The following is a 9768-nucleotide window of genomic DNA, read 5'->3' as shown; positions in this document are numbered from 1 at the left end:
TTTACATAGTTTTCGAACCATTAATACATAGAGAGAAATATAGCAAGATCTTGGAGAAAAAGGGGTTCAATTAAAAGTAGACTATAAACTTACCGTAGACGTAAATTTTTCTTTCTTATAAGAAATATTAGTTCGAATATGTTACAGTTACGAACTGCAAAACATAGTACTCGTACAATATGTGACTTTTAAACTTTTTTCACTCTTTGCGAAGCTGTTAGTTATCAAGAATCGCTATAAAAATGACAAACGTTCGGATATAAACGAAACTTAAAGAAGTTCAATCCTTTCAGACCTGAACAGGGTCTTAGATTGTACTAGAACGTGTTTTAAACTAAGTAAGAACTTTCAAAGTCTTTCTTAACTGTTAAGTTCATACAAATTAAGTGCACGATATACTTTTTAACACTATAACACCATTATGTCGGGAAGTGCATTTGATTTTATAAAAACTTCTGGAATTTTCTTAACGCAGAATCACTAATTTTGATGTGTGTTTACTCAATCCTAATTCTATTTGCGTTATCACTGTTTTTTTTTCTCAACAGGTAACTGAAAAACTATTATTATAATTATCTTCCGAGTAAAAGTATTTGATGAAGATGCGCTTTGCTTCTCGTTTCCTCTGCCGAAACACCCGTGACAAAACTTTTCCTAGAGAATATGAAGCATTAATAATATGAATATAATGTTTTCATAGAAAAACGCATTCAGTACATGCATAGTGAATCGTCAGATCGTCACTTCACATTACATGCGTGTCATAATTATGACGCGACTGTACCACAAAGATAACGCATAATAAAATCTGACGCAATAACTGTGAAAAGATTAATATGACGTAGTAAATCATCTCCATTTTCTCATTTAAACTAATTGTAGTTATTTACAGTTAAAAAGTATGATAAAGAAAATTAGATTACCATGTAATTGATATAATTAATGACGTATATAATTATTGAATGGTTAACCGATCAACTCAAAAAAACATTTGAAATATTTAACAAAAACCCCGGGAAAAGCCAGATTAAATTAATTCAAAATGTGTTACGATTTGAAAATTAATCATCGCTCGTTTGTTTATGAGTTATTCATTATTTGAACAATCTTAGACACGCTAACGTCGAAGTGCAAACATTAAAATCTCGCTCCGTCTTTACAAATCGCACGTAGCGAATGACTACCTTCATAAAGATGGAAATTACAACGGCCCTGTTTATCTTATTACGAATCAAAATTTAATTTGGCAGGCAAGTCGACGGGTGCCATTACACGCTACAGTAACTCCATTATTTCAATTAATCTTATACGCGTTAATCTTTCACCTTTAAATTTGTAAATGGAAAATTTATTGTTGGGTTTATATTTTACTAGCTTTTGCCCGCGACTCCGTCCGCTAGAGATTAAAAAAACAAAAGTGAGTAGCCTATATGTTCTTCCAGACTATCCTCTATATCTATACTAAATGTCATCGAAATCGGTTAAGCCGTTTAGACTACAAACTCTAACAAACATCTATCCATCCATCTAAATTATTTGTAACATGTTTACTATTATGATATTGGATATGTCGTCTAATAATTATACCTGGACTGTAAAATAATTAACAATTTATTTGTAGTTGATCTGGCGACTTACAATTAATTATTCTTGGTAAAGTGTGTCTATTGTTTTCTAGTTAAAGCTTACAACTCTCAAGTAAGGACGTTTACCTCTTATAACCTTACAATATTGAAATTGAACATTGCTTTATAAATTAACATAAATATAATACGTACTTACAGTTGAATAGCTGCAATGAAGATATTCTTCAAATCACAAAAATTAAAACACAATTATTATATATTTGTAATTTTCAATAGTAAAATTTCACTTTACAATTGGGCGCTATCTGTTCGGGTTCTATGCTTGTCGTTGAATAACGTTTTGGTGTTTTTCTAGTAACTATAGTAGGTAAAATATCGATCATCAGCATTGGCAATGAACCCTCAAGGTCTTCCACGTGTCGATCTCTGCCTTTTGCAATAGTAACTTTAAAAAAAAAATTGAAGGCTGTGTGTAAAAAATAATAAGAATACTTTGCAATATGAAAACTAACTTACTTGCTTTCCTTCTACATCTATATATAAATGCTTATAAAACATTTGATCATTGTTATAGAAATATCCATAGGAAGTTTATATTCAAAAATTTTCAGTTTCTTAATTGCCCGGAAGAATGTTTCCGATTTCATGACAGGTTCATTTGTACTAATTACTACTCAAACACTGATAAGGCGTTGTGTCATAGATTACTGTTACCTTGGGATTCGATTGCCGAATCACCAACATCATATCATCTCTGTATTCTCAAAGGGAATGAGCGAGATGACAATATGTTGAACAGGCTTCGATTACCGAATCACAAATGATAACGTTGAAAATAACGTGAAATGAATGAAAACACTCGCATAGTCATATTAGTCATACACAACGCTGATATACTAATGGCCCAGATTAAAGACAAACATTGTTTAATACTCACATAACATTACGAAAGCAATAACAAAGTACGAATTCTGTGGGTATCGGGGAATCTGACAGAGTTCCTCCTTAAATGCTCCAGTCACTTAAATCATTACCTAACATCATACAAATATATTAAAATAGCTTTCGCCCGTAACTCCGTCCGTGTGGTATTAAAAAAAAAGTAGCCTATGTGTTCTTCCAGACTACATGTATGCTAAATTTCATTGAGATCCGTTCAGTACTTTAGGCTGCAAACTCTAACAAACATCCATCCATCCATCTAAACTTTCACATTTATAATTTTAGAGTCATACTGATATTATAATAATATTAGTATGATGTAATTAGAATAAGCAGCAAATGTATTTAAAAAAATACTTCCCTTAAGAAGTCAAGCAATATGGATAAACAAAAATAGCGTTTCCAATAACGCCCTAAAAATTTCATGTCCCCTTGATTTCTTTACGAGGCAAACAAGACAGTAATTAATATTTTTATTGCGGGCCGCCATTCCACTCATCAAAATTGAAATATTCCCTGGAATTGATTTTACTTTATGTCATGATTATCCATTTATAGCGATTTACTTTATGGGAACATAATACCTTGAATAAGTAATACGCGCGTGGAATTTTTTAAATCTTTATTTTTAAACCTTCACCGATTATCAAGGGCACGGGGAGAAATTGACTTATATTTATTTGATTTTACTTTTTCCATTATAACTTAATCAACGGAAAATTACAAAACAACGTGGTTCTTAATGTTAATTTCACTTCCTCGCTTTTCATGCTTCTCTCCATCAAGACTTCTTGATCAATATTTTGTCTAGTTTTTTAAAATGTGACATCAATGTGTGACATTAAACTTGCATAATGTCAAAATTAAAAATCATCAGCACATTTGACAAATTTCAATAAAATTAATAGCGAATACGTAACACCATGAGTAAAGGATAATATATCTGAGGTAATTGATAAATTTGTCATTGTACAAATCAAAACTAATTATTAACATGACAGTAAAGATCTCACCTCAAAGGTAGTTTTTGAAGTATTGATGGAAACGTACTTGTTGACTAAAAGAAATTAATATCTGTATTAACCACTTGTTGTTGGTTTATGTTTTAGTCTAAATCAATACTATTTGAACTGATTTTGTACACATATAGTGCATCGATAGTATTTCCATTAGTGGACTTATAAATACTCCAAAACAAAAGCTTTAAACAGAAAAAAAACATTGCATAAAGTGACATTTCGATGCTATGACATGTGCTGACGCCAGGGCTGCGCAAGTGGAGCTAGCAACAAATTAACATTTTAATTGCCGCGAAAACGATTTTGGAGCAATCAAAACTTGGCAGTTTTGACATCCTTGATATAGGAAAATACTGTACTAGTCTGACAACCAATAGCTCGAGTGACGAGCACTTAATAGGTTATTGTGATTTTTAATTTATAACCCAATCCTTTTGGGCGAAATCAATCTGTTAGCTGGTATATTTTGACATGTGCTATAACTTTACTGACAACTTGCATTATTTTATTTCCAACAAAAAATGTCATCAAATAAATTCGCGCTCTAGAAATCAGATTACAGTAGGGTCGTCTCTACTACATTTAAAGTCCGGGTGCGAAATATATCTTCCCAAAAGCACTACAATTATTAGCTGTCGCCCCTTTAGACTTAGTATACGTAATGCACTCCTGGGTTAAGAGAGCCCTGACTGTGGGTTCCACGGTGTTAACGAGACTCTTAATCTCTCCTGAAATCATTCTTAAGCTATAAACCTTAGGCCTGTGAATATTTTTTAAACATTTACTGTTTTATTACAGCTGGATATAAGAAAAATCTTTTTTGAAAATCGACAATATATTGATGTTATCTGTGTTGGATGTTGGAGCATAAAAGAAATAAAATGTTGACGTTTTGGAAAACAATTTAAGGGACATGGAAAACATAAATGTTATCTTCAAGAACTCCAGTCCGTTTCTTTACTTCGTAACAGGACTTCTTCTTCTCTTCGTTTATTTGAGAGGGATGAACTGGAGCGGTATTATTAGTCCGGAGGAAGTAGACTTGGGTTCAGTGAGAGTTTTGAAAAGAACAAGTCGAAACAAACGCAATGAAACAACTCATTAAAATTTAATTTAAAATTAATACTTTTCGTGTATTTTTCTACGCCAATATTTCTTTATTAATACGATACGGTGAGGTATAACTGTTTTTTTTTTTTAATACTGTAACTTTATGATTAAACTTGTCCGTTATTTAGGAAATTTATTCATTGAAAAAAATTATAAATTTAAATCTAAACTGTCATCCAGCTCTTTCAGTTTTGTTTTAATTATACTGACGTTAGCGAAACAGACCACCTCATTGTTTACGCTGCGTTGTATACTTGTTGAAGCTATACCGAGTAAGCGGCCGCCCTGCACCAATAGATCGCCAGCCCTCACCGGACATCGGGAGAGGTACTTGACGCATATCACGTTATTAGACTGAGAATTATCAATCAACTGGCCATTGTGCGTATAGTTGTCAGGTGCCTCTAGAGAGACGAGTTGTCGGGAGAGAGATCTATCTCCCCGGAGCGGTCTTCCAATGACGAAAGCGTGTGAGTCCATCTCCATATTAGCAGCAAATTGTATAGGTTTTCCGCAAAGAGACATTTTCTTGTTAGTTGACAAAAGCACTAAGTTTTTAGATACGACGCCATCGTGTGGTATCAATTCAGCAGCGTCTAATGAGAATCCTTTTTTGCAATACTGTCTGTAATTGAGAAATATGAATCTCTAATAAGAAAATCAGATAAACCTACAAGTTGGGTAAGGTGGTGGTAAGATAAGATGACACTTCATAGGATTAACCTGATATTGGTATTACAAGATCTTTTAGCTATTCATCTATAAGGCCTGATGTATGACGTATTTATTCATAGTAATTTACAAAATAACCGTACTCTGTCGTGCTCCCAACAAATAACCGCACAGTTCCAGATTTGAGACAAACTTCATTTGCCAGCACGGAGTTTTCGCTTATTACCGCGCCAACGCATATCAACTGCTGCGACGTTAAAGAATATATTCTTGCTGCATAAGGGTACTCGTCCACCTTAACGAGATTACAATTTATGTCGTCACTTTTAAATGATTTGTTGTGACTAAAACTATTATAATGCGCAACGAAGTTGTTGACGACCAAAGCCATTGTTGCAACAAATATAGATAGAAGAAGTAGAACTATTAATATCTTGCTTCTTTTTGTACGATCGTCCCATGGTATATCAATAAAATTATAACTAAACTCATTTAAATCCGTATCTACGTTTTCTTCGATCAATTTGTTGTTGTCGTCGACGATTTCTTCCATAGCTATAAAATCTACGACAAACGCTTTTGTCAAAGTTAAAGTTTTAATCAACTAAAATTTTAAATCTAAGCGGCTTCAACACATTCGAAGCAACCGCAGACTTGGGAATACAATAGAATGTTTTCACCTACATTACAATACTGTATTCAACAGTTTTTTCATTTTACTTTCGTGTATACCAACGTTTGCTGGGGCTAAGGTTTGTGTGAATCTTCTAAATTAAACAAAAATTCACAGCAAACATACTATCATCTTTTTATCATTAAAGTTCTACTTTTCAAGTTAAAAGTTACAGCATTAACGTACAAGGTATTTGCAGCAGTAGCTTTTCTAAAAGAAAATAAAAAATTCACGCATACGCATTTATAATAACTGGGAATAGCGCATAGAGAGCGAAGGAAAGTTAAAAAAAGCTTTTTTAAAATCATTTTAATTTTATACAATACTTGTTTTGTACAGTACTTGTTTCGAAACGCAACTGACATAAGTCATTTCATGTGTCACATTTAATTTGACATTAAGCTTTGATGCGAAACTCGAAAAAAAGGGAAATGTGTTTGTTTTTTATAATTACTTATTGTCTTATTAAGTAGCAAAAGTGCTACGAAATTGCATTAAGTCAATAATATAAAGGCAAATTTTAAAAATGCCTACAGCAATATTACTTGATGTTTCACTATCCATGTCCCGGCCTGTGCCGACATCGGACACAACAGAAAATATTACTAGGCTTACAATAGCTTCTGCGGCAATAAATACATTTTTAGATTATTTAAGTGTACATGCAAAACTAGAATATGTAGCTTTAATAACATTTTCTTCCACATATGAAGGTAAACACAATAATATTCTACTATACCTGTTAATTTAGTGTCAATCAATAGGTACATATTATCTTGTTTATTTTATATTGAGGTATGAGATTTTGAGGCTGTAGAGGAGGTCTGTGGTTTATTTTCAAACCTATGTGTAATAATTTAATATTATTCTACACTAACATTGTTTTCTCATACACTCCATACATTGTATTGTATATAAGCAAATAAGCATACTATTCTTTTTTCAGTGGTTGTTCCATTTACTCGTGATTATGATAGCATTAAGGCAAAATTAGGTCATTTAGAAGAAGGTGATAAAACATGCATAGAAACTGCCTTGTCTGGTGTCAATCAACTTATACTTGGAGAATGGGGATACCAAACACTTGTGCAAACTATTCTGGTATGTTGTTACATATTTAGTGTTGTTTAAGCATTTTATTAGTAAAATACTAAAATGAGCTTATTTGTTCAAGATAACAGATGGAACATGCGGTGTTGGTACAATAGGCAGGAATCGTATAATCCAGGCGTTGCCTTTACCTCCTTCATTTCCATCAAAAATCCATATTCTTCCAATAGTATCACCACATGACTCATGTCTTCAACATGGTAAACATTTATATCTTATATATTTGACAACTTAAATAATTCATAAGCAAGAGTTTAGATTTTGAAAATGTGTTATACATTATTTGCCAACTGTACATAGGTATTAGAATTTAAGAGGGATGACTACTCTTTATACTTGTTTTTTTAGCGGTGGTAATATAGTTTTTTTTAGTGTATAATTATTAACTGAAAACATAATAATTAACTGGTTTTAGCTATGCCATTGTATCAAAAAATAGTTGATTTGGCAAGCAGCACTGTGAACAATTCAACTGGCAGTATTAACAGAGGTGCTATATATTGCCCTGACCAACTCTCTGTAGCTGCGGTAAGAAACTAATTTGTAAAATATATTAACATATTTAAATAGCAGATTACTTGCTCAATATTTTTCTTTTTATATTACAAGTTTAAAAATAAAAATTACACCTTTAATCAATTTAAGGGAAAGAACTTATTAAAAAACTACCTGTTGCCCGTGACTTCGTCCATGTGGTATTCGAAAACATACAAACTATATAAGTAACAAGAAGCTACATATCCCCCAGGAACCGGACATTTCTCGGGGATGATCCTTATCCTATGTGTACTCCACAGATTTTGTTTTATATCTGTGACAAATTTCAATAAGATGTGTTGAACCATTGCAGAATGTTCGAGTAAACATTAAAAAACTGAATTAATGAATCCCTCGGGAACCGTAACTATTCCCGGGATAAGAAGTAGCCTATGTGTTCTTCCAGACTACGCTCTATACCTGTGCCCAATTTCATGGAGATCCATTTTGCCATTTAGGCTACAAACGCTAACAAACATTCATCCATCCATCGTAACTTTCGCATTTATAATGTTTATATATATTTATAGTTTATATGATATATGATTACAATAAAAAAGTAATACATAGTTTTCGACATATAATGTAATATTTTGTACCTTAACCAGGGCTTTTGCTCTTCCACAAGGTTCCTATACCCTATGGAGGAGTAAAGAAAACCCATGTGGTAGAGTTTTCCTTGTGATAGAATATATCTTTCTCTTTAAGGTTGTTACATCAATGACAAAGTTATGTGAGCAACAATATCAAGAATTCTGGTGTACTCTAAAGTGTGGTCAGTTGGAGACTAGAGTACAACTGTTCCCAGCACCACAGCCTGCCTCACATGAGGGGCTAGCCGCTACATATACTATATCCAATCAAATACATGTTGTTGGTTTCCTACAACAACAAGATTTAGGTAAAAAATCAATTATTTTTTTTTGTAATATTTCAAAAACATTTTTAGCTTAAGAGTGCCCATACATTTTTGACTAAACTATCTCGCAATTGTTGTTGCGATTGTCGATTGTTTGGCAGCCGATTCAACTGTTTAGTTTTACAACTAAAAATCGGGAGTGTGTGCACCTCCATATAAGCTCATAGGATTCAAACCGCGACTAAACAGTTGTGCGATCGTTTAGTCAAAGGCGCGCGCGTTCTAAGTTATACTTCAACTCTATACTGTGACTTGTGCTTGGTACAGATTATTGACAAATTATGACTATTGAAATATAATCATGCTTTGTAGGCTTGCTAAATACAATTTTGACAGATAAATACATTACTGAAAACAGTGTAGTTATATGTATTTATGCTGAAACTTAACCATGTTAAAATAACGTATTGTCTATTAGCGGCAGGCACAGTATATACTCTGCTGATTTCTTGTAGGAACTCCAATAGCTATCAGTAAACATCTCATAATACCTCAACCTCAAGCAAATAATAACAACAGAGAAAACTATGGCTCTAAAACACCTACAAAAGTAAGTAAAAAGATAAATTAATTACAGAGTTTGGATTACTTGGCATATTATTACAATTATAATTTCCAGGAAGGTACAAGCAGCGAAACAACGACCACCGATGAAGATAATACAGATCCAAGCAAAGTGCCAAACTTTTGTGTACTACTTCACGGCGCACTCAAGGTGATTTTAATATGCAAAGTATTATAAGCAATCTAAAGCCAATCTTATCTATACATATAACAAAATTGCAGTGTCTGTATGTAAAAAAGAAAAAATAAAACAGATTTTGCCCAGATAATGTATTTGTGTTCCATCGAAAATCGCATGTATTTTTTTTAGTCTATCTGTCTGAATTAGTGTTCATTCTAATACGGAAAGTAACTGATGCACTCAAAAATATTATAGACAGTTTGAAGCGTTACAGAGCACTACTGGCCTTCTATAGTTGCATAATGCTTGGTTCACACTTGGCCAGTACAGTAGAACGTTTACTCTGTAACTGGACTGCCATTCTTTATACCTATCCAGTGCGACTGACCAACTGTACTGGCTAAGTGTGAACCGCGCACAATGTAAGGCGTGCACTGTGAGGTGGAGGGCATGGCGGCGGTGGTGCAGCTGGGCGCGGAGTGGTGGGGCACGGTGTCGGCGTGGTGCGAGGCGTC

At 33.3% G+C, this 9768-nt stretch overlaps 2 protein-coding genes and 1 long non-coding RNA gene across 3 annotated transcripts in view; 2 read left to right on the top strand and 1 right to left on the bottom strand.

Moving 5' to 3' along the window:
- The first annotated feature begins 3347 nt into the window (after positions 1-3347).
- On the top strand, positions 3348-4670 carry LOC106107906. The gene is made up of 2 exons (XR_001225887.1): positions 3348-3476; positions 4346-4670. It is a non-coding gene; the product is annotated as an uncharacterized LOC106107906 (long non-coding RNA).
- Positions 4671-4721: 51 nt separating this feature from the next.
- Positions 4722-5882, bottom strand: LOC106107905. The gene is made up of 2 exons (XM_013288920.1): positions 5473-5882; positions 4722-5282 (listed from the first exon to the last, which is right to left on the bottom strand). The coding sequence occupies exons 1-2, from the start codon at positions 5880-5882 to the stop codon at positions 4808-4810; spliced, it is 885 nt and encodes a 294-aa protein (XP_013144374.1). The 3' UTR covers positions 4722-4807.
- Positions 5883-6392: 510 nt separating this feature from the next.
- The window catches only part of LOC106107838 (von Willebrand factor A domain-containing protein 9), a 4989-nt gene continuing 1613 nt past the window's right edge, over positions 6393-9768 (top strand). Inside the window, exons 1-8 of the mRNA XM_013288843.1 lie at positions 6393-6715; positions 6949-7103; positions 7177-7312; positions 7528-7640; positions 8358-8550; positions 9024-9118; positions 9188-9283; positions 9695-9765. Coding sequence (XP_013144297.1) covers positions 6529-6715; positions 6949-7103; positions 7177-7312; positions 7528-7640; positions 8358-8550; positions 9024-9118; positions 9188-9283; positions 9695-9765 — 1046 coding nt within the window. The 5' untranslated portion in view covers positions 6393-6528. The remainder of the gene's footprint in view (positions 6716-6948; positions 7104-7176; positions 7313-7527; positions 7641-8357; positions 8551-9023; positions 9119-9187; positions 9284-9694; positions 9766-9768) is intronic.

This window comes from Papilio polytes, unplaced genomic scaffold (assembly GCF_000836215.1).
Source record: "Papilio polytes unplaced genomic scaffold, Ppol_1.0 DF821845.1, whole genome shotgun sequence".
Classification (NCBI taxonomy): Eukaryota; Metazoa; Arthropoda; class Insecta; order Lepidoptera; family Papilionidae; genus Papilio; species Papilio polytes.
This window is presented reverse-complemented; position numbering and strand designations above follow the sequence as displayed.

What these genes read in the sequence shown, in the direction of transcription:
- LOC106107905 (XM_013288920.1), bottom strand. Translation starts at nt 5,882, where the DNA reads ATGGAAGAAATCGTCGACGACAACAACAAATTGATCGAAGAAAACGTA. An exon ending in TTTGTTGGGAGCACGACAGA is followed by an intron (nt 5,283 to 5,472) that starts GTACGGTTATTT and finishes TCTCAATTACAG; the next exon opens with ACAGTATTGCAAAAAAGGAT.